Source organism: Tachypleus tridentatus, chromosome 13 (assembly GCF_004210375.1).
Source record: "Tachypleus tridentatus isolate NWPU-2018 chromosome 13, ASM421037v1, whole genome shotgun sequence".
NCBI classification, from domain to species: domain Eukaryota; kingdom Metazoa; phylum Arthropoda; class Merostomata; order Xiphosura; family Limulidae; genus Tachypleus; species Tachypleus tridentatus.
In genome coordinates, this window is record NC_134837.1 from 69,067,221 (window position 1) to 69,093,562 (window position 26,342).

The 26,342-nt window shown below is 36.3% G+C and overlaps 1 protein-coding gene across 2 annotated transcripts; it reads left to right on the top strand.

Moving 5' to 3' along the window:
- Positions 1–748: 748 nt before the first annotated feature.
- Positions 749–26,342, top strand: LOC143237939 (UDP-glucose 4-epimerase-like). Of its 2 annotated transcripts, none has more exons than XM_076477706.1 (8): positions 749–929; positions 4,514–4,632; positions 5,687–5,800; positions 9,605–9,784; positions 18,508–18,688; positions 19,575–19,666; positions 22,938–23,130; positions 23,630–26,342. In XM_076477706.1, exons 1-8 carry the CDS (start codon positions 800–802, stop codon positions 23,680–23,682), a joined length of 1,062 nt encoding a protein of 353 aa, XP_076333821.1. In that variant the 5' UTR covers positions 749–799; the 3' UTR covers positions 23,683–26,342. The 2 variants fall into 2 exon arrangements, with proteins under 2 accessions (XP_076333821.1, XP_076333820.1); XM_076477705.1 differs by having other exon boundaries at positions 750–929; positions 18,505–18,688.

Here is a 26,342-nt window from a genome sequence, read left to right on the forward strand (position 1 = left end):
TACGGCTAGTGACCACCATCCACAGTCAACTCTTGCGCTATTTTTTACCAACAAGTAGTGGGATTAATCATAACACTATAACAAACTCACGACTGAACGAGTAAGCATGTTTGATGGGACAGAGATTTGAACCCGCGACCCTAAGATTACGAGTGGAGTGCCCTTACCATGTGGTCATGCTTCTGTTATTAGTCAACATTGTTCTTTGCTATACAGTTTGTTACATATTTTTATGATGTGTTCCATCGTTGGGTAGGTTATTTTGAACTGCTTTAGATATACTTGTATATACCATATTCAGTCCACCTAGTGATAAACAATTTATTCATTCTTCAGTTAACGTTTTCTGCAGCCACGTTAATTTGTAAACCTAATTTACATAGATTTCATCGATAAACAAACACTTAACTTATGAACTCAATAAATAGCAAAATACACGTAACAACTCTTCCAACACCAGAACTAACTGATTCATCATATTTGGTATTGCACGAACTTTCTTGCTTTCGAGAAATGCACTCTCTAGCAAATATCAAAATTAAAATATTGAAAATATGGCTTCTAGCAATAAAACATTTAGAATAAATTAAAGTGACAGCGGAGGGCCTGAGCGATAATCCAAGAGTGATGTCGTCATGACCAACAGGTGTCACTCGCATGCGCACTGTTATAATACATTTGGGTATGACAACAGACCATCTTTCCACACAGATGGACTGCTATATTTAGTACTTCAGGTACAATAAAGCCTTTATTCTAACAGTGAAACGTTACATTTCTGTTTATTGTTCAAGAAACCATGAGTGAGAGTTCTTGTACCGTCCTTGTAACGGGTGCCGCCGGATACGTGGGTTGCCACGTAGTGTTGGAGTTACTCAATGCCGGATATGATGTAGTGGCAATTGATAATTTTCTAAATTCGGTTTCTGGTGAGTGTGAAAATAAATCGGCATTAAGATTGATAATATTTCTCAGGATGGATCTTTATATGTTTGCATATAACGAAAAACTCACTTGAAATAAGAATGTATCTCAGAATGGCTGGTATGGGTAGTAACACTAATATTTATTGATAAGCAGAGAACACGTTTCGATCTTACTAGGTCATTCTTTGTTAACCTGAAGATCACCTAGGAAGGTCGAAACTTTGTTCTCTGCATATCAATAAAAATGCTAATACCCATTCCAGCCGTTCTGAAGTACATATCGATATTATTCAGTTAACTAATATTAACTTTGGTTACTATATGGTGAAGTAAAATTGACTCAAAATCAGACAGATTTTTTTATGTTCATTTAATGGAATTTCGTTACAAGTTCTTGTTTTTACTCATTTTTTTTCTTTTTTACCAGTTTCATTAATATGTGCAAAAGCAGTAATATTATCTCACCTTAATTATACAAACAAATCTTATTAAATCCCTTTTGTTTGGCACAGATAGCCTAGCTGCTTTGTGTCATAAAAACCACCACCCTTTTGTTTGATGAAGATTTTCGATTGCACCTGATAAAAGTTGTTCTAACATCGTCAATGTAGATACAACAGAATACTGAAAGGTTGTTTGTCTCGGTGTCCAAACATTTTCATGTTAGGGCTACAAAACTTATTATTTTGAGCTATGACCGCACTTGAACATTAAACACTTTGTAAAAGATAATATTTATGAAAAGGATATTAAACTCTCTCAGACATTTTCAACAGGCTATATGTTTAGATGTTCTACAGCGCCATCACCAGGAGAAACTATGAATTACGATAAGAGACAACTTAGTTAACTTTACAGATTCACTTGCAGCAAGTTTACTTGTATAGAATTAAGAAATCAAACACTGTACATATGTTTCTGTACCTATGTAGACTTAACTGGTCTTACCGAAAATTATATCTGTTTATTTGTGTTGTTTGACTAAACAGACGCGTAAATTATGTATATATACGTTTATCCGAGCAACTTAAATTATCACACGTCATGTCTACTTAATTTGTATACATTTATACAGCCATACACTAAACTGAATGTGTGTATGATTAAGTAGTCAATATACGCCTCCATATTATTAGTTGGGTAAGTTTAATGTTACATACAGTATTTTCTCATTATATATGTAGATTTAAATAGTTACCCTACATATGTATATATATTGGTTTGTTTAGGTTTAAACAATTACACGACATATGTGTCAGTTTACTTCCTCAGATTCAAGTATTCACTCACCATTTATATATTTTTTATATCTGTGTATACTTAAATAGTTACACCACACACCCACAAGTTTGTTGTTCTTTGTAACTGAGCACAAAGCTACAGAAAGGGCTATCTGTGCTCTGTCAACCACGACTATTGAAACTCGGTTTTTAGCGTTATAAAGTCCTCAGACATACCGCTCTGCCATTCTGGGACCCAGTATGTTTATTAGTGTACGTTTATTATAGAGTGACACACCACACATCTACATGTTTATTTATATATGTTTAAATATTAACACTACACATCTATATGTTTATTTATATAGGCTTAAGTGTTAACACTAGACATCAATATGTTTATTTATATAGGTTTAAGTATTAATACTACACAGCTACATGTTTATTTATATACAGTCATGTGAAAAAGTTAGGGCACCCTATGAAAGCCTGTGTATTTTTGTAACATTTTTGGATATATAAATATTTAATCTCAATTTCAACAATACTGAGAGATTATAGGAATATAACTAAACAATTAAAACTGAAGAAAAGACTTTTTAATATCTTCTGTAAATGTAATTCTACAAAAATGCATATTCTGAGGAAAAAGTTAGAATACCCTACCCCCTAATAGCTAGTGTTACCCCCTTTTGCAGTCAGAAGCTTCTTGTAGCCATCTACCAGTCTTTGACATCGGTCTGAAGAATGTTTGCCCCACTCCTCAATGCAGAATTCTTTCAGCTATGAGATGTTTGAGGGGTTTCTTGCATGTACAGCCCGTTTCAAGTCACCCCACAGCATCTCCATGGGATTAAGATCTGGGCTTTGACTCGACCATTCCAGGACTCTCCATTTCTTAGTTTTCAGCTAGTCCTTGGTGGATTTACTGGTATGTTTTGGGTCATTGTCATGTTGGTGGTCCAGTTCCGCTTCAGCTTTAATTTTCGTACAGATGGTCTCACATGATCCTCAAGCATCCTCTGATACACAGTAGAATTCATGGTGGATTCTATGATTGTGAGCTGTCCAGGTCCCACTGCAGCAAAGCAGCCCCAAACCATGACACTTCCACCTTCATGCTTCACAGTTGGTATGAGGTTCTTTTCTTGGAATGCTGTATTTGGTTTATGCCAAACATGTCTTCTGTTCTGGTGTCCAAATAATTCAATTTTGGACTCATCTGTTCAAATAACATTATTCCAGAAGTCCTGGTCTTTGTCTACATTCTCTCTGGCAAACTTCAGTCTGGCCTTGATGTTTCTCTTAGAAAGCAAAAGGTTTCCTCCTTGCACACCTCCCATGCAAGTTAAACTTGTGCAGTCTTTTTCTGATTGTAGAGGCGTGCACTTTCACATCAACAGTAGCCGGAGCCTGCTGTAGGTCCAATGATGACATGTTAGGGTGTTTGGAGACATCTTATAGCATTTTGCGGTCTGCTCTAGGGGTGAACTTGCTTGTACGACCAGACCTGGGCCTGTTGGCAGTTGTTTTGAAAGACCTCCACTTGTTGACTATTTTCTGGACAGTGGAATGGCTGATTTCAAAATCTTGTGGGATCTTTTTTAAATCCCTTACCAGACTCATAAGCTGCTACAATTTTCTTTCTGAAGGCCTCAGACAGCTATTTTGCTCTCACCATGGTGCTCACTCTCACTTCAACAGTCAGGAGCACACCAAACTAAATGTCTGAGGTTTAAATAGGGCAAGCCTCATTCAAAATTCTGAGTAACGATCTTCTAATCATGTGCATCTGGTGTGATACACCTATGTGTGAGTTGAGCCATTTTAAGTGGGAACAAATGTGTGGGTGTCCTAACTTTTTCCTCAGTTAGAATATACATTTTTGTAGAATTACATTTTACAGAAGATCTTGAAAAGTCTTTTCTTCAGTTTTAATTGTTTAGTTATATTCCTATAATCTCTCAGTATTGTTAAAATTGAGATTAAATATCTATATATCCAAAATGTTACAAAAATACACAGGCTTTCATTGGGTGTCCCAACTTTTTTCACATGACCGCAGGTTTAAATATTCACATTACATATCTACATATTTACTTATATAGGTTTAAGTATTAGCACTACACATCTATATGGTTATATATATAGGTTTAAGTATACACACCACACAGCTACATGTTTATTTATATATGTTTAAGTACTTACACCACATATCTGTAGGTTTAAGTATTCACAATACACATCTGTGTGTTTATTTATGTGCATTTTAATAAGCACACACAACATCTGTGTGTTTTGATACATAATCTTGGATAATCTCAGGAAAGTGAAATGTTTAGAACATATTCTAATTTTTGAAACCAGGGAAGGAAAATTTTCTACCGCCAAGTTTAGAGCGAGTGCAGGAACTAACCAACCGTCCAATAAGTTTTCACCAACTTGACCTGCTGGACTTTCCATCCTTGACGAATATTTTTAAGCGGGTAAGTGGAGTTTTTGTTGTTGCTCATTGGTAACGGAAGGGAAAATAATTTGCAGTTGGTAATAGAGGGGAAAATAACTTGCAGTTGGAAATAGAGGGGAAAATAGCTTGAATTTGGTAATACACAGAACAGAAGATAGCTTCCACTTTGTAAAAGAAGGTGAATTAGTTTGAACTTGGTAACAAAAAGGAAAATAGCTTGAGTTTTGTAACAGAAGGGAAAATAGCTTGAAATTGGTAAAAAACAGAAGATAACCTGAACTTTGTAACAGAAGGAGAAATAGTTTTAACTTCGTAATGGAAGGGAAATAGCTTGAACTTCGTAACAAGAAGGAAAAATCATTTATAATTAGTAACGGAAGTGTAAATATCTTGTATTTAGTAACACGATGGAAAATAGCTCGAAGCTGATAAAAGAGAAGAAAATAGCTTGCACTTGGTGTATTTAACAGTCACGTCTGATCCAACTTAATATACATAAACATAATTCACTTATTTATCTTTGATAGATGTCAATGCTTCTTCGGTCTATTTTTTAGATCAACGGTAAAGTGTGCACTGTAATTTTACTTAATTATACTTAACATTAAGTGATTAAGGTAAGAACACAGCGCTGCAATTACTGCTTGCGTGTCTTTCAAACGAGAAATATTACTACATAATACAATATACACCATACTTATCAAAACCAAAACAAATTACGTGATCATAAAATACTGCATATTTATCAATATCATAACAAACGCACCACAAAATACATAAACCACACCATATTTATCACCACTAAAACATAAAAATATAATCACAAGATACATAAAACACACCGTATATTTATCAATACTAAGAAGAAAAGAAACATAATTAAAAATACAAATTAGACCATATTTATCAACATCAGAACAAACACAATCACAAAATATATAAAACACACCACACTTATAAACACACCAAAACAAACATAACAATAGAATACACAAACACTGTATCTATAAGCAGCTGCTAGTTATATGGTGGACATTGATTAGTTTCACACGTTACTCTGTTGTATCTTACAGTACGAGATTCACTGTGTGATCCATTGTGCAGCTCTGAAGGAAGTTGGGACATCATGTCAAATACCTCTTACATTCTACAGAAACAATGTCTTTGGTATGATCAACCTATTGGAGGTAAGATTAACAGAATCATTCAAAAATATCTGAAATGAATTTATTTTACTATATTATATACTACTGTCTACTAACTACTATTATAGAGCTCATATATACTACACTACACCTTCTACTGTCTACTAACGATCAGTGATGTCGAGAAACCGACTTGTTGAGAAATTTATATGCAAAAACGGCTCGTTTGGGTTGAGAAAATATTTTACATAGAAGAGCGAACAACGTTTCGACCTTCTTCGGGCATCGTCAGGTTCACAAAGAAAGAGGTAACTGACCGGAAGCTGACCACATGTTTGTGTAACTGAGTGTCGGAATGTATAGAGGGCGGTATTAGATGTTTGAATATATAAATTTATTTATTTTATTATATTAATATAGGTATAAAGGCGTTCCTTTATATTGGTTTATTTTGGGTTTAAGTTGTTGTATAAGTAAGACTTCTTTAATTTTGCGTTTGTTTATGTTTGTTTCTTTATTTAGTATTTGAGTGTTTTCTATGGTTATGTTGTGTTTATTTGACTTGCAGTGTTCGAAAACGTGTGAAGGTGACTTTTTATGTTCTTTGAATCTGGTTTCCATTTTTCTACTTGTTTCTCCAATATAGAAGTCGTGGCAGTTATCACATTGTATTTTGTAAATAATGTTGGTGTGGTGTTTGTCAGTGTAGTTTTTACATAGTATAGACCTCAGTTTTGTGCCTGGTTTTTGAATAAATTTGGTATTAACTGGAATGTCATATTTTGTTATTAGTATTTGCCAAATGTTGGTTATTTGTTTGCTGATGTCAGGAATATATGGTATGCAGCAGTATATGGTTTCGTGATTTTTTGATTCGTGAGATATATTTACTTTTGTTGGTTGATTTTGCTTTCTGTCTAGGTATGTGCGTATAATGTTTTCTACGGTTTGTGGAGGAAACTTATTGATGTTGATGAAGTATTGTTTTATTTTGTCTAATTCATCGTTAATTTTATCTGGTGAGCATAGTTTTATGGCTGTGTTTATTTGGTTTCTTAGTATGTTGAGTTTTTGTTTTGTTTCATGTGCTGAGTCCCAAGGAATGTATAGTCCAGTATGGGTGATTTTTCGGTGGACTTCTGTTTTGAATTGTGTGTCGGTTCTTGTAATTTTGAGGTTAGGAAATGATATTTGATTGCTTTCTTCCTGTTCACATGTGAAGTTAATGTTGGGATGTATAGAGTTAATGTGATTTAAAAAATTAAGTATGTGTTCTGTAGATTTGAATCGCGCAACCGTGTCATCTACATATCTGTACCAGTATAGTGGTGGATGTAATGCTGTGTTAATTGCTTGTGTTTCAACTTGTGTCATAAAAATATTGGCTAGAACTGGTGATACTAGGTTGCCCATGCTTAGGCCATTTGTTTGTATATAGTTTTGGTTGTTGAACATGAAGTTTGTCTTTATCGTGGTGAATTCTATGAGGGTTGCTAACTGGTTACTGGGAATGTCTATAGTTGGGTTAGGGTCTCGGATATAGAGTTCTAAGGCTATCTTGCAGGTTTCAGTGGTTGGAAATTCTGTAAAGAGGGATATAACATCGAAACTGGCCATTAAGGCTTTATGATTAAGTTGCTTTAGATTAGACTTGAAATTAAAAGAGTCTTTGATGAATGAGCTGGCTGATGTTACATATTTGGAGAATGCCCATGCTATGTATTTACCAAGATTGTAATTAAACGATTCATATGTGGACATTATTGGTCGTAATGGACAATCTGGTTTATGAGGTTTGGGGATGCCGTATAGTTGCGGTGTGCGTGAGTCGGGTTTACGTAGGTAGGAATAAAGTGTTTGTGAAATTGTGTTGGCTTTTTTCATTTGTAGTAGCAATTTGTTCAGTTGCGTCTCGTGTGTCTTTGTTGGATTTGTGTGTATTGATTTAAATTTGTTCGTGTCTGATAGAATGTTATTCATTTTTTGGATGTATTCATTCGTGTTCATTATGACCATAGCGTTACCTTTATCTGCTTTTAGAATTTTTATGTTTTTGTCTTGTTTTAACCCAACCCAACTATAGACATTCCCAGTAACCAGTTAGCATCCCTCATAGAATTCACCACGATAAAGACAAACTTCATGTTCAACAACCAAAACTATATACAAACAAACGGCCTAAGCATGGGCAACCCAGTATCACCAGTTCTAGCCAATATTTTTATGACACAAGTTGAAACACAAGCAATTAACACAGCATTACATCCACCACTATACTGGTACAGATATGTAGATGACACGGTTGCGGGATTCAAATCTACAGAACACATACTTAATTTTTTCAATCACATTAACTCTATACATCCCAACATTAACTTCACATGTGAACAGGAAGAAAGCAATCAAATATCATTTCTTAACCTCAAAATTACAAGAACCAACACACAATTCAAAACAGAAATCCACCAAAAAATCACCCATACTGGACTATACATTCCTTGGGACTCAGCACATGAAACAAAACAAATACTCAACATACTAAGAAACCAAATAAACACAGCCATAAATGTATGCTCACCAGATAAAATTAACGATGAATTAGACAAAATAAAACAATACTTCATCAACATCAATAAGTTTCCTCCACAAACCGTAGAAAACATTAAACGTACACATCTAGACAGAAAGCAAAATCAACCAACAAAAGTAAATATATCTCACAAATCAAAAAATCACGAAACCATATACTGCTGTATACCATATATTCCTGACATCAGCAGACAAATAACCAACATTTGGCAAAAAATTAGTAACAAAATATGACATTCCAGTTAATACCAAATTTATTCAAAAACCAGGCACAAAACTGAGGTCTATACTATGTAAAAACTACACTATAGCATAGATTATATGGTCCAAACACCACACCAACATTATTTACAAAATACAATGTGATAACTGCCACGACTTCTATATTGGAGAAACAAGTAGAAAAATGGAAACCAGATTCAAAGAACATAAAAAAGTCACCTACACACGTTTTCGAACACTGCAAGTCAAATAAACACAACATAACCATAGAAAACATTCAAATACTAAATAAAGAAACAAACATAAACAAACGCAAAATTAAAGAAGTCTTACTTATACAACAACTTAAACCCAAAATAAACCAATATAAAGGAACGCCTTTATACCTATATTAATATAATAAAATAAATAAATTTATATATTCAAACATCTAATACCGCCCTCTACATTCCGACACTCAGTTACACAAACATGTGGTCAGCTTCCGGTCAGTTACCTCTTTCTTTGTGAACCTGACGATGCCCGAAGAAGGTCGAAACGTTGTTCGCTCTTCTGTGTAAAATATTTTCTCAACCCAAACGAGCCGTTTTTGCATATAAATGTCTACTAACAACTTATCCTAATAACAAATATCTACTACATTACACCTTCTACTGTCTACTAACAACTTATCCTGATAACTAATATCTACTACACTACACTTTCTACTCTCTACTAACAACTTATCTTGTGAGCTAATATTTACTACTCTACATCTCCTATATACCACTTGTCTACGAAGAACTTATCTTGTGAATTAATATTTGCTACTTTACAACATCTACTATATATACCACTGTGTACTAACAACATATTTAGCGAACTAATATTTACCACTCTACAACATATTCTGTATACCACTGTCTACTAACTATTGTTTTACAACTAATACCTACTGTCAGTTAATATCTTCGTTAGAGATTTTATGTTATATGACGTCATATTTGCATGGGTAGACAACGGTTATAATTGCTTCTAATATTTTTTGAAAATCAGGCAATGGAAAAAGCTGACGTAAAGAAGATTCTATTTTCTTCCTCCTGTACAGTTTATGGTAACCCAGAATATTTACCAATGGACGAGCGGCATCCTATAGGGAGAACTTGTACTTCACCCTATGGAAGAACTAAAGTGCTTTGTGAGGAGATTATGAAAGACAAATGTCTCTCTGACGAGGTGATATACAATTAATAATAATCTTAAAAACAATAGTGACATCTTGAGTGATTACTGAAATGTGAAGTTATTTGTTTGACAGATGTGGAGTAATAACGTAGTCGTTAACTTTGTATCATTAGTGCGATCGTGGGATATTGAGTGGATAGACCAAAATGTGAGTCTTTGAGTTCAAACCTCTTTTCATTTACTACAAAAGTGTTTTCTGTTCTTTGGGACTGTGACTGTACTATAACAGTAATGGGCAAAGCCCTCTGTAAGATCATTTGAGTAAAAATAGCTCATGAGTTAGAGGTGTGTACTGTTGCCTTTCTTCATTTCTATAACATTTGAATGGTGTATATACTTACCCTTTGTGTAGCTTTATTATTATAATTTGTGTGATGAGCATTGCATTAAAGATTGTGTTCATATATGCTTCAATAGAGCATGTGCAGTAGTTAAGTGTTATCATTTAGGTGTCGCATGGGTTGCTGGTTCGACTCCCAGATTCGAATTTTGAGGGTTGCGAGTTCGAATTCCCACCACCTAATATGCTTGCTCGTATAGTCTTAGAGACATTATAAAGTGGCAATAATATAAGTTGATACACATTTTTTCTTGGTAAAAGTGTAGAACAAGAATTGGTGATGAGTAGTGTTGATTATCTTCCTTTCCTTTAGTCTTTAGTCGGTTCTAAATGAGGGACGGCTAACGAAGATAGCCATTCAGCTTTCAACAATTTTAACGAATTTGAGTCCAAAAAGCCATGCTAATTTGTTATTTAATTTTTAAATTCAAGAGAACATGCTAATTTGATATCCACGTTTCTCAATCTAATAAGTCATACCAATTTGATACCAATTTTTAAAATCCAAGTAGCCATGTTACCTTGATATATATTTTTCTTGGATCCAAGAAGCCATGATAACTTGCAATACATTTTTCGTGGATGCAAGGGGTCATGCTAAGTTCTTATACGTTTTTTTTTTTTTTTTTATCCAAGAGGCCATGGTAACTTGATATACATTTATTTTGGATCCAAGAGGTCATATTAAGTTGTTATACATTTTTCGTGGATGCAAGAGGCCATGCTAACATTTTATACGTTTTTTTTTATTCAAGAGGCCATGTTAACTTGATATACATTTTTCTTGGATCCAAGAGGCTAGGCTAACGTGATATACATTTTTCTTGGATTCAAGAGGCTAGGCTACATTGATATACATTTTTCTTGGATCGAAGAGGCCATGCTAACTTGATATACATTTTTCTTGGATCCAAGAGACCATGCTAAACCTGTTATGCATTTTTCTTGGATCCAAGAGGCTATGCTCACATTTTTATACATTTTTCTTGAATCCAAGAGGCCACTCCTCGGTGTGGATTCCTGTACGTGGTAAGAGGACCTCCCAGTGAAGGTTCTGTTCTTTCAGTTTACCTCCTCTGAGAGGAGAGGATCCTGGTGGTTGAGGAGTCCAACCCTAGCACACTGCTTTGGCCTTAAATTCCTGTAGATGAGCGGCCTTTGGGTGGCTCCCTTGGGTCAATTGGCTGGTCCACTTGGGCTAGGGTCAACCAAGTACCAGTGTTGGATGTTCTCAACAGGTGTTGTAGACATTGTATCTGATGCTTGTGTGTGGGTATAGTGCTCACGAAACCCTGGCGGTCTGCAATGTCCTTGTTTGGCATTGTAGTGCGTCCCCTCGTAGGGCTCCATGATAAGTAGGGTCAGTGGGCATTGAAATATTCCTTTTTATTATGCACTCTCCAAATAGAAACTTTAATAAAATAATGAAAAATCCGTCCATAGGTAAACAACCACGTCTTGAAGATTCTGAACAGCAATTTTCAACATCTGTAACACCTGTTGTACTTCATTTTCTTACACTAAATTCTCTTTCAGACAAACCTCTAGGGCAGATGTCTCCATTTTTCATTCAGAAGAGACTAGAGGGACTTGCTAGCTCTCCAAAGTCAGTAAAGATGCTTCGTTTTGGTGACATATTGGTGGAAACGTCCACATCTCAACACAGTGTATTCCTCTTGCATTCAAAGGCGATTGGGGATATACCAATTGAGGTTACACCTCATGCTACGTTGAATTCATCATGAGTTATTGTTGAGAGGGATTTGAAGAACATCCAAGAGTCAGAGATTCTCGCTGGTTTTTCCACCCAAGGAGTTTCTGCAGTAAGGCGTATCTCCACTCGCAAAGATGGAATTATGATGCCGACCAACATCCTCGTTTTGACATTTACATCATCACGTCAACCTGCCACCATCAAGGCAGATTATCTTGTTTGCAGGGTACTGGCATAGATTCCAAACCCTCTCAGATGTTTCCAGTGTCAGCAATTTCGTCGCTCGAGGACGTCATGTCATGGTTCCTTGACGTGTGCTTGTTGTGGTGGGAAGGACCACGATGCCTATAAGTGTGAAAAGGGCCCTCATTGCGTCAAGTACAATTGCTCTCACCTATCCTATATTTGTTCTTGCCCGAAATGGTTGGAAGAAAAAGGGGGTGCAGCGTTTGAAAATGATTCATAACATTACTTATCCTGAGTCTCGAAAGTTGCTGTCCACCACTTCCTCTTGAATGTATGCTGTTGCACTTCATTCCACTACTACAGTGGGAGTGCAGACGGATCTCTCTGTGCCTCCAAAACAATTGTTCTCAAACCAAATGAAAAGTCTTTTGACCTCCATGGCTAAAAAAGTTGATGAATCAAATTCAACACCCATCTCTGTCCCTAACATACATTCCAGCAAATCCCAAGATCCACATCCTTTGGTTTCAGGTACAGGCATTTCATCGGGTACATCTTCTTCTCCCACCCCAAGATGCAAAACGATCATTCGTTCACGTCTTCAGTCGCTGGAATCCTATTCCAACAGCAAACACCTGCCCAATTGATCCAGAGCAGGATCCATGGAGGTTGATAGACCTCCCTCGAATAAAGACAGTAAAAAAAAGACGTGGTCGTAAACAGAAGGGTTCTCCACCAAATTCGCCTACACATAAATAAAAATGGCCACATTGATATAATGGAACTGTTGAGATTTACATTATAATCTGGATGACATCAAAACACTGATTGCTTCATACCATCCTGTGTGTCTTTCCTTGCAGGAAACATTTCTGAAACCTGCCGATACAGTCACCTTTCGGCGGTTTTCTTTATATAGAAATGACAGGCCGTGTGATGAAAGAGTACATGAAGTGGCACTGTTGGTTGATCAGCATGTGCCCACCCTGTCTTTGCCACTTGACACACACTTGGAGGCCACAGCTATCCGTGTTTCCTTGGGTCGTACCATTATTGTTTGTTCTCTCTACCTATCACCTGGAGAGACGTATGATTAATCAGACCTTGATGCTCTCATTGAACAGTTGCTGTCTCCCTTTTTAATCCTGGGGGACTTTAATGGACATCATCCCCTCTGGGGAAGTGCTGATTTTGATAGGAGGGGGTCGCTCCATAGAGTGTATGCTCTCTGATCACAACCTTTCTCATTTCAATACTGGCTCTTCTACGTATTTTCATGCACCTAGTCAGTCCTTTACTGCTATTGATCTCTCAGTTTACTCCCCTTCATTATTCTCCCATTTTTCATGGAGGGTTGACAATAATCCACCAGGCAGTGATCATTTTCCTATAATTTTGAGAGAGACTGGCCGTAGTCGATGCCACCCGACCCGCGTGCCCTGGTGGAAGCTGGATCAAACAAACTGGCCCTCTTTCACTGCTCTCACAGAACTTGATCCTGTCATCTTCTGTAAGCCATCAATAGATGACTGTGTGGCAGCAGTAAGTGACTGTATTACACAAGCAGCTGCTCAATGTGTTCGTAAAACCTCGACACATTTTCCACGATATCCTCATTCATGGTGAAGTCGCGCCTGCCACATAGCACAGAAAGCCCAAAAACGGGCCTGGGATACTTTTCATCGGTATCCCACACTCTCACACCGCATCACTTTCCAGCAGGCCCATGCACATTCTCGATGGGTAAGACATCAAAGCCAGAAGGAATCTTAGATTATGTTCACAACCAGAATATCTTCTATCACCAGTTCCAAAGTCATATGGGACAAGATTCGGAAGGTCAGTAGGCAATATAATTCTGTCCCCCTCTCGATCTTGCTCTCTGATGGCCAGGAAGTAGTTGATACCCAGAGCATCATCGATACTCTAGGTGAAAGCTTTTGCTGGGTTTCTAGCACTTCTGCTTCTTCCTCCACCTTTTCACCATCAAGACTCTGGCAGAGTGATCACCCCTTTCCTTTCGAGCTGATTCTCTCTCTGACTATAATCGTCAATTTACACTGGTGGAACTCAGTACATCTGTCTATCTGGCAGTACATCGGTTGGACCAGATGATGTACACTGTGACATGCTGCGCCATCTATCTCCTGCTTCTCTTGCTATTCTTCTGATTGTGTTTAACCAGATCTGGCAGGAGAATGTCTTTCCTGATGCCTGGTGCCAGACTATTGTTCTACCTTTCTCTAAGCCTGGGAAATATTCCAAGATTCCTTCAAACTACCATCCAAATGCTCTGACGAACTGACTCTGTAAGACCTCAAAGAGGATGGTTAATGCTCGTCTTGTTTGGTTCCTCGAATCAAACAACCTCCTCTCGCCCACCCAGTGTGGGTTCCAACGACAGCACTCCACCATGGACCACCTGATTCGACTTGAAACGTCAATCAGAGAAACCTTTCTCAAATGACAAGATCTTGTATCAATATTCTTTGACATTGAGAAGGCTAATGATACAACATGGAGATATGACATTTTGTGAGACTTCCATATATATGGGTTATGTGGCCATTTACCCATTTTCATTAAAATATTTTTAATAGACAGGAGATTCGAAGTTCGCGTGGGTTCAACACTTTCCCATTCTTTTCTACAGGAATTCAGGGCTGTGTTTTGAGTGTCACAATTTTCAGTATAAAGATTACTGCCATCACTGAACAACTCCCTCTCACTGTTGAAAATGGGCTCTTTGTTGACAACTTCCACATTTCATGTCAGTCATCGAACATGAGGTATATTGAGTGGGAGCTACGGACTTTCCTAAAGTGTTTACTGAATTGTTTGCATGCACTTTTGCCGCCAATGGTATATTCACCCTGATCCTGAACTCTGTATTGGTGAAGTTGTGCTGCCTGTGGTCTCTGAGGCATTGTTCTTGGGGCTGACCTTTATACCACACATCAAGCAGCTATGGGTCAAATGTACAAGAGCACTGAACATCCTCCATGTCCTCTCTTCCACCATTGTGGGAGTGGATCTATGTTCTATGCTAAAGATATATCGTGCTCTTATTAAATCGAAACTCGACTATGGATCACTGGTGTATGGTTTTGTCAGGACCTCGGCCTTAAAGATGATGGACTCCATTCATCATCAAGGACGTCGGCTCTTCACTGGGTCTTTCTGCACCTCCCCAGTTCAGAGCTTATACATAGAGTCTCATGAACCTTCTTTACACCTCCACCATTTGGAACTGTCTTTACTATATGCTTCGAAACTTCGTTCCTTATCAAAGCCTTCCACTTGGGGTTGTGTTTTTTCCTTGATGGGCCATACTTTTTAAGAACAGACGATCTGCCTTTGCTCCTTTTTCCTTTGTATCCAGGTGCAGTTGGGTGAATTGGGTCTGTTCTTGGATAACATTGCTGTATCCACTGGTCAGCCCATCCCACCATGGCTTGTTACAGTCCCCAAATGTGACCTGTCTTTAAGTCATCTGAGAAAAGCAGACACTCCAAATTAGAAATACTGTCTGCTATTTGCTGAACATCTTTCGAATGATCATTCCATTCCTATTTTTCAGATTGTTCAAAAACAGGTGATTGTGTGAGCTCTGCCATGATTTGATGTGATTCGGTGGTTGCACGCAGAATCCTCTCCACAGTTTCTGTGTTCACTGCTGAACTGTACGCCATTTATCTTGCCCTGGATCACATAGAAGCTAAGCAGTATTCAAACTGCACTATTTATACTGAGTCGCTTAGTTCTCAACTGGCCCTGGAATCGCTTCACGGTAGTTCACACTCTGTTTTCGCCGATATTTAAAACCGACTGACCCAATTATCTTTAACATCTACTTCTATCCAGTTTTTCTGGATACCAGGGCATGCTGGTATTCGTGGGAACGAGCTTGCTGACGCTGCAGCAAAATCTGTCTGCTCTGGCACTATCGCTGCTGTGCTTGTTCCATACATGGACTATGGTCCTGTATTCAAGGCTCGGTTCCGTGCTAGTTGGCAGCGGACTTGGAATGAGCAACGTGACAACAAGCTTTTCTAAATAAAACTCTAAATTGGACTGGTTGTCTTGCTTCCGTAAGGATGAGAAATAGGAAGTTGTTTTAACTCGACTATGCATTAGTCACAGTTTCTTAACTCATCGTTTTCTTTTATCTTGGACTGATGCACCAATGTGTTGTCTGTGTAACACTCAGGTCACATTGAGCCACATTTTATTGTCTTTCCGACGTTATGACTCTCAACGACGGCACCATTTTAAACATGTTCTGTCCCAAAATTTATCCATAAAGTTAGACAGTGTTATTGGTGATAGTGGCGCTGTCCACCTTGGAAATGTTTTTAGTTTTTTAAAGACTATTAATATTTTTAATGCTATTTAAGTTTTTTAACTGATACATTAGACTTTTTCAATGTGATCCTCTTTTAAGAATCAAAGTCCATATGGTTCGATTTGAAATTAGAAAATGGCCATAACATTAAGTAACTCGAAACCAGAACTGGAAAGGCCAACTTCAGGTGACTAACACTGCTGTCTGAAGTTCCCGTTAGTCATCCTGGAGAGTTATTTTTAAAAATTTGCTGCAAGCCTTTTAAAACTTTTACTTTACTTTACTTTCTGAAAATGGCCACAATGTCAAATAACTTGGAACTAGGACTAGAAAGGCCAACTTCATGTGACTGACGGTGGTTTTTGAACTTACCTGTTAGTCTTCCTGGTGTGTTATGATAATTACAGTTATGCTACAGAAATTACTGTAGCTTTTCTCATACCACTGTAGACTGGATGTAAACATTGGTTTTAATGCTATTTATGTTTTTTTAAAACTTTGTTTTGTTTTACCTAAATTTTCTTTTATGAATTTTACTAAATTTATTTCAATTTTAACTTTTTACTGGATGTTTGGCGCAGATAGCCGAGCTGCTTTGTGCCATAAAACACCAAACCAACCAACCAAGGGGCCATACATTTTTCTTGGATCCAAGAGGGCGTGTTAACTTGTTATACATTTTTTCGTGGATCCAAGAGGCCATGCTAACTTGATATACATTTTACTTGGATTCAAGAGGCTATGCTAACTCGCTATGCATTTTACGTAGATCCAAGAGGCAATACTAACTTGTTATACATTTTTCTTGGATCCAAGAAGCCATGCTAACTTGATGTACATTTTTCTTTTATCTTAGAGATCATGCTAATCTGATATCCAGCGTTTGAAGAAGCTGTGATTAAAATCCAATCCATCCCATTACGTATCCAACAAGAAGTTTGGAAAACAGCCCCCGTGGTTACCAAATTTTACTGAGCCGTAGATCAAAAATGATCTAGTTAAATTGGGAGTTGAACTTTGGACGTCCCTTTTCACAACAAAAGTTGCACGTTTAATAACTGCACAGTGTATCTGATTGTTGTTAAAGCCTTTGATCCCAAACTCAATTTAAATACGTACTACCAGTGTACTCGACGTCAGAACATGTAACATTGTTAATTGTATCAGCCCCACAGCTGATGACCTGTATGATTCGGAAAGTCTTCATTCTCGCCATAGTTCACGAAAGAATTATTTTACTATTCCATTGAAAGAAATTTGTATCTTATACGTTTTTATCTGGAGTATGGTTATCTATCTATGTGTGTGTATATAGATATATAATAGTCAGATGTTGGTCTACTTCTCACGCCCTATATAATCGTATAAAAAAACATATATATAGCAAAATGCCTCCTTTCAGGAGTACATTACGGGACAATTATGAAATGTTTTCTTATTACTAACATTTTATATCGATATCAACACCGGTAGGTCAGTTTCAAAAAAAGGTTTTAAGAACAAAAATATATATCTCTTTGTGAGGTAATTTTATGCACACAAAAAATGGACAGATAATGGTTACATAATAATAGTTACATAGTTATCTGGTGCATGGGTACATGTTAATAATATTTTATACTTATCTGGATCGTGGTTACAATCTAATAATATATACTTACTCATATGAAGCATGTTAACAAGTGAATAATATTTACATTTTTATAAAGAACATGTTTAAAAATCGTTAATTATACACCTACTTACCAGGATAATGGTTACAAATTTTTACTTATATATAGACCTACATATTTCGATCATGGTTACAAATTTTTAATTATACACTTACTTATCAAGACCATGGCTACAAATATTTAATTGTACACCAACTTATTGTTACAAATTAAAAAATCGAGACTCTTCAAGTTTTTCGATTATATTATTAGAAGAAGTTCTCCATCACGAATGATAAAATTTATTATTATTATTTTAATGGTAAGACCCAACATTGTTTTGTTATCATAACTTTACATTTCATCTGAATAATTTCTGTAACAAGTTTCCAAAATATTTAGTTCATCATAAAAATTTCGTCCAGTACCGTATATTTGTATTAATTGATTTGTATTATTGTTCTTTACTCGTAGCAGTCCTGGAAAATGTTGTTTTTACGCTATTTCAATCCAGTCGGGGCACACGAATCCGGCCAAATAGGAGACGACCCAAAAGGTGTTCCCACACAACTACTTCCTTTCATCTGTCACGTGGCTGTTGGAAGACACCCGAATGTTAAAGTGTTCGGGAACGACTATGACACACGAGACGGAACAGGTAATACTAATTATTCAAATTTGAGAAATTCAATAAACAAAGAAGGAAAACTGAAATACTGTAACAAAAATTTATGAAATATTGCTTATAAGTTATTGAGATTACAAATCACTCTGTCACTGGCTATTTTTTAAGTCGAAATTTAAATTAGTAACTATCCCATAACTGCCAACAGTGAATAAAGTTTATTTATTTTCAACTTATGGCACAGTTCTCCAAGAGGGATAACGGTAAGCTTTTGAACACTGCTTTCATCTGGAGTTCGAATCTCTGTGATGAACACAGCAGGTAGCGACACTTTGGCTTTGCTGCAAAATTAACAAACTTATCAAGCGTGAATGGTAATTTAATTTTTTATACAAATTTGAATTATATTAAGGGGAAAATATCTTGGTAATATTCGTAAAATGGTATCAATAATGTGAAACAGGTTTTGATGTTTTCAATAATGTGAAACAGGTTTTGATATTTTCAATAATGTCAGACAGGTTTTGATGTTTTCAATAATGTGAAACAGGTTTTGATATTTTCAATAATGTCAGACAGGTTTTGATGTTTTCAATAATGTGAAACAGGTTTTGATGTTTTCAATAATGTGAAACAGGTTTTGATGTTTTCAATAATATAAAACAGGTTTTGATGTTTTCAGTATTATTAAACATGTTTTAATATTTTTAATGACGTTAAACAGGTTTTGATGTTTTCTATAATGTTAAACAGACTTTGATTTTTGAATAATTTTAGACAGGTTTTGATGATTTCAGTATTACTAAACATGTTTTGATATTTTCAACAGTGTTAAACAGGTTTTAATGTTTTCAATAATGTTAGGTTTTGAAATTTTCAATAACGTTAGACAGGTTTTGATATTTAATTTTTCTTCCAGCAATACGTGACTACATCCACATCGTTGACATCGCATCTGGTCATCTTAACGCACTTAATAAGCTTTTGAGTACTGACTTCTCAGGCTGGAAGGTGAATCCATTTAAGTTATCAGACGAAAAATCTTTGGTGACGTCAGTAACAGGAACGTTACATTTAAACGTCTCTCATGTTTAGGCCCGGTATGGCCAGGTGGGTTAAGACGTTCAACTCGTAATCTGAGAGTCGCTGGTTCGAATCCCGGTCGCACCAACATTGCTCGCCCTTTCAGCCGTGGGGGCTTTATAATGTGATGGTAAATCCCACTATTCGTTGGTAATAGAGTAGTCCAAGAGTTGGCGGTGGGTGGTGATTACTAACTGCCTTCCCTCTAGTCTTACATCGCAAAATTCGGGGCGGCTAGCGCAGATTGCCCTCGTGTAGCTTTGCGCGAAATTCAAAAAACAAACAAACTCTCCTGATTTTCGAATAATACTGATCGGTGACACTAAATGTTGAGAACTTATTTTTTATCTCAAAGTTTATCAGATAGAAGTTTATTTTAAGACACTCACCTGAAAGAAAATGTTTCTTTGAGGAATACCATGTCTTGGAACTAGAAAATCAGTGCAAGTTTAAACTATATATAGCTGTTTGTGATATTTTCCACTGCTTATTTTTCTCATCGATAAGGAAAGTGAACATTATTTTTTCATCGAATTTTTTAAACTTCAAAATGTTATTTCTTGACTCATTTGTAATAAATGTTACAAGTACTTAACAATATTTCGATTATAATGACTATTTTGTAACTAAATTACATTGTCAAGGTTATTTTGTCCTTTGGATATTATTTCCTTAGACTTGTGTTAATATGTTCTTCAGTATACATATAGATAGAGCAACTGGCCCAGGTCATGAGAGGTCAACTTGTGAAACGTATAACGTTAATACTTTATGTGCCCAGAGTCTGTCTGATGATACTAGTTTTCAGCAAACAGAAGATCTAATTATATAATGTACAAAATTAGCACTTTTGAAACCCTGAAGCCCATGTGATACACAGTTACAACTCGTGATAGCCCCACTTGTGAACAAGACTAGTTGAGCAATGTTTTAGGCCCACTACGACTCGAGAACTAGAGGCCTCTCACATCCCTTCTCCTCCCCACACACACAAATCAGTCGTATTATTACACCCAGAAAATTTGTTTATTCGTGTTATATTTCACTTTATTCTTTAAAAGCATAAAGTCAGTAGGATTTAGAAATGATAAATATTCTTGTCCCAATACCTTTATAGGTCTACACGCGCACATAATACACAGCAGTAAATTCTCTCAGTATAGATAGATTACCTTTTCCACTTACAGGTCGGGTTATAGAAGATATTTAGGAAATATAAACTGAGAAGAATAGCATTGTATAATTGTATATACAATGCTGGCCAAAATCTTAAAACCAATAAACATAAAGAAAAAATATGCATTTTGCGTTGTTAGACTCAACCACTTATTTGAGTAGAGCTTCGAAAAATGATAAGAAAATGGAAAATAATAATAAAAAAAAATTAGCATTTAATAGGGAAAATGTGAACATTATGAAATTAGCCTAAATACTAGCTGGTCAATAGTTTAAGACTATACCAAAAAGAAGTCCTAAACAGGGTAGGAAATGCCCAACATGAGGTCTCAGTAGTGAGTTGCACGGCCGTCATTGCGAATAACTGCAAACATTCGCTTTGACATGGTCGATATAAGCGTTTGCAGAAGGCTGGCTGGAATGTTATTCCAAGTGGTGAAGATGGCTTCACGAACAAAGATCATGCACTGTTTGGAATTGACGTCCATTTCTATAGACTTCCTTTGCCATCTACCCCCAAACATTTTCAATGGGGTTCAGTTCGGGCAAACACGCTGGATGGTCCAAAAGAATCACGTTATTCGCCATGAAAAGTATTTTGTCCTGCGGACATTGTAGATTTACAAACTCAAAATCCAGTCATTTCCACATAAGCGAGGGCCTTCAGTCAATAAGGATGCTCTCTCCAACATGCCAATATAGCCAGCTGCTGTTTGACGCCCCTGTATAATCTGAAGCTCCATTGTTCCATAGAAGGAGAAAGCACCTCAGGTCATGATGGAAACTCCTCCACTGTGTCGTGTAAAAAATGTCTCCGGTGGGATATCCTTATCATGCCAGTAACGTTGGAAGCCATCTGGACCGTCCAGGTTAAAATTTTTCTCATCAGAGAACAAAACCTTCTTCCACTTTTCTATGTCCCATATTTGGTGCTTCTCAGCAAAGTTTAACCGAACTGTTTCGTGGTGTGGAAAGAGGCGTGGCCTTTGAAGACGTTTACGGTTTTTAAAGACTTTCTCTCGTAGATGCCGTCTTATTGTTCTTGAGCTGCATTCTGCGTCCGTAAGGGCCTTAATCTGGTTTGACCATGAGCTGATGTCTTGTCGGACAACCCTTCGAATCCTCCTGCTGAACGCCGTCGAAATTTTCTTGTACCGACCACTTGAAATTTTCTTTTTAGCCTTTGCCATGTTTTTACCCAATGTAGCACAGGAGATGTCAGTGGGAGGTGTTGACAACGCTAATGCTTGAACACAAATGACTAAATTTAGTTACGTGTTTACCGATTAACGCTTCGTTTCAGCGTGGTCTTAAACTTTTGATCAGCTAGTATTTAGGCTAATTTAACAGTGTTCATATTTTCTCTATTACGTGCTAAAAAAATTTATTTTTATTTTCTCTTTTCTTATTTTCATCTTTCGATGCTCTACTCAAATAAGTGGTTAAGTTTAACAACGCAAAATGCATATTTTGTCTTTATGTTCATTGGCCTTAAGATTTTGGCCAGCAGTGTACATGTATTTATAATACCATGTTTTCTTAGTCTGGAACAGGTTTTCACTAGCCTTCGATCTCCAATAAAGGTGCTGTGTCCTCTATCTACATGCTCACTGTTTTGACTGTTTTTTGCAACAAATAAAATTTTTTACGGTGTTTATATATTGTGTCCATTCTCGTTGTTTAATCTTAACTCAGGTCAAAATCAGGAAATCTAGTTTTACCCTCATAAACGTTTCTGCTCGATTCTCTTGCTATTTACAGGTCTGTCACATCAGTTGAGAGAAAAGTAAGGTTTATTTGTAGATATTACTTCATGATATATGAGCCTTAAACGCTTTTAATTTTCCTTTCTCCGACATTTATTTTATTAATATTTTTCTGTCCTTGGCTTAATTTTATCTTGTGGGAATAGATGCTTTCCTGGGTGTATAATTATGGGTGAATAATTAAACAGCGAATGATATACAATTCTAAAGAATTAAGCCTAATCATTGTTATTTTGAATTTTGTTTTCAATTGCTAGGCCTACAATCTGGGTACAGGAAAAGGATATACTGTGATGGAGGTTTTGGAAACCTTCGAAAAAGTTTCTGGAAAAACAATACCTCGCCACCTGGTGGCGCGTCGATCGGGTGACGCTGTCGCAGTTTATGCAGATCCTATTCTAGCAGAAAAGGAACTTGGATGGAAAGCTACACGGGGACTGATGGAAATGTGTAAGTGTTATTGTGATGATATTTGCAGTTCGTTATATAAAAGTATCATATATCACTCAACTCATGTCCATTTCTGTTGACCGGGGGTTGAGATAGAATGTTTCATATCATATCAGTTTCTACATTATAATATATTAGTTTCTACTAACTTGTTTTACAGTGTTCTGATTCTATATTTTAATATTCTAATATTGCTTTACAATGTATATATTAGTCCATACATTATAATATTCTAATATTTTAAGACAATATTAGAATCTATATTATATTATTATAATATTTTTACAATGTTTTATGCCAGTTTCTATATTTTAATATTCTAATATTGTTTTTCAAAGTTCTCTAAAATATACACTTCTATATTATAATATTATTTTGTAACGATTGTAAGTATTTACTTAGTTGTTTTAAAGACACTATCTCAACTTGTCATCAGTTGGATAACAGTAAGTCTACCAATTTATCACGCTAAAGTTGGTGTTTTTATATTCTTCTGCAGGTCGAGATGCTTGGCGCTGGCAATCCCAGAATCCCATGGGGTACCAACAATGATAAGTCAACAATCAATGGACAGCTTTAATCAAACCCATATGGGTGAGAACTTGTTGACACATCATGTTATCAACGGACAGCTTTAACCAAACATATTGGTGAGAAAATGTTGACACATCACGTTATCAACGGACAGCTTTAACCAAACACATATTAGTGATAGCTTGTTGACACATCACGTTATCAATGGACATCTTTAACCAAACACATATTAGTGATAGCTTGTTGACACATCACGTTATCAATGGACATCTTTAACCAAACATATACTGATCAGAACATATTGACTCATCATATTACCAACGGACAGCTTTAACCAAACACATAGTAATCAGAACATGTTGACACATCATGTTATCAACAGACATCTTTAACCAAACACATATTGGCGAGAACTTGTTAACACATCACGTTATCAATGGACATCTTTAACCAAACACATACTGATCAGAACATATTGACACATCACATTATCAACGGACAGCTTTAACCAAACATATTGGTGAGAAAATGTTGACATATCACGTTATCAATGGACATCTTTAACCAAACACATACTGATCAGAACATATTGACATATCATATTACCAACGGACAGCTTTAACCAAACACATAGTAATCAGAACATGTTGACACATCATGTTATCAACAGACATCTTTAACCAAACACGTATTGGCGAGAACTTGTTAACACATCATGTTATCAACGGACAGCTTTAACCAAACACGTATTGGCGAGAACTTGTTAACACATCATGTTATCAACGGACAGCTTTAACCAAACACGTATTGGTGAGAAAATGTTGACACATCACGTTACACAAAGCTTTCTTTCAAACAATGCATGCAACAACATAAAAAAAATCTTTTAGACGTTTCTTCATTCAAATCAACACGTTTTATGACGATTCTTATTATAACGTAAGGTATTGAACCAACCCCTGTTTTTTTCATGACAGATGCATTTCGTGTTACTTTTGAAATGAACAATTGCATATATATATATATATTTAAAAACACAGTATCTTTGAAACGTTTTAACCGTTATGGACATTCCAAAGCGGGAATACCGATTTTCTTGTATATGATTATGCTTAGAAATCCTGTTTGATTCATTTTACGCGACTGTTCTATTGATTTTTATTACAATAGGACTGATTGGGCTAACGTAGCGTAGAATGAACTAACTTGTATGGCTGGATACAACGCAACCAATTTCGTTAATGTGTGATGCGTTGAATATCTTTAGTTTTAGGTTTTTCACTGTAAACAGTTGTTAATACCATATATAATAAAAATATGAAAACTTTTAACCAATAAATTAAAAACACATTTACGTTAGACTCAATTAATGGTATGGCCAAGGTGGTTAGGGGCGCTGGACTCGTAATCTGAGGGTCGCGGGTTCGAATCATCGTCGCACGAAACATGCTCGCCCTTTCAGCCATGGAAGGGTCGTTATAATGTGACGGTCAATTTCACTATTCGTTGGTAAAAGAGTAGCCCAAGAGTTGGCGGTGGGTGGTGATGAAAAGCTGTCTTCCCTCTAGCCTTACACTGCTAATTGAGGGACAACTAGCGCAGATAACTCTCGTGTAGCTTTGCGCGAATTTCACAACAAATCAAATAATTTCACGTAACTTAAAATGCCGAGGATCTACATTCACAACGCATAAATTTCATACAACTACTACATAATTCAGATCGAAATTCACAAGTACAATTAATAAATAACTTTAAATTAATGTTTAGCAGCATAAAGTTAAATATTATAGCTAATTAACATACAAATCAAATCAGAATGGCCAATCCAGAAGTAGGTAGATGTAAGCCAACTATGTCATGAGATCTGTGTTAAAACGAGATGTGTGGAAGTAATTTCATATTTCAAATCGTCTTTAGATTGAATTCATTTATAACGCTTGTTTTTTTTTTTATTTTGCACAAAGCTAAACGAGGGCTATTTGCACTAGCCGTTCCTAATTCAGCAGTGTAATGCTATAGAAAAGACAGCTAGTCATCACCACCCACCTCCAAATATTGGGCTACTCTTTTACCAACGAATAGTGGGATTGACCGTCACACTATAACGCCCCCACGGCTGAAAGGGCGAGCATGTTTGGTGCGACCGTGATTCGAACCCGCGACCCTCAGATTACAAGTCGAACGCCTTAACCCATCAGGCCATGCCGGGCTCGTTTATAATGCACTCTTAAGTCATGGATTCCGACAAACGTGTGAAGACAGAGTTGAAATTTACAATGAAACCATAAAAATACAAACAAAACTGTTCTTGATAAGTTACATTAATAGTTTTAAATCAAGCAAAACCTATTGCACAGTTAAATAGGAATAATTTTTCAAACCACTATTTTTTCAAATCACCTTTCTTCTTCTGTTATAGCAGAGTGATTTTGTAAGATTATGAATTGTTAACTGAGGAAAACAAACTTTGGTTCGGATGATGGTTTTAAAATCACATTTATCCAAGCAAAGTCTGCAGTTTGAAATGAATGAATTTATTTTTGTTGATTTATGTTTTGACGTAAAGCAAGATGGAACTTTTATGTGATGCACATAAATTATTGATGTAATTCACTGTTTCAAATATCATCATGAATAACTATACAATTTGTCCAAATAAATGATAGTTACACTCA

Excerpts from the sequence above, each read along its gene's own strand:
- LOC143237939 (XM_076477705.1), top strand. The coding sequence starts at position 800 with ATGAGTGAGAGTTCTTGTACCGTCCTTGTAACGGGTGCCGCCGGATAC. Across the intron at positions 4,633-5,686 it reads TGACGAATATTTTTAAGCGG|TACGAGATTCACTGTGTGAT; the intron begins GTAAGTGGAGTT and ends TGTATCTTACAG. Across the intron at positions 19,667-22,937 it reads CTGACTTCTCAGGCTGGAAG|GCCTACAATCTGGGTACAGG; the intron begins GTGAATCCATTT and ends TTCAATTGCTAG.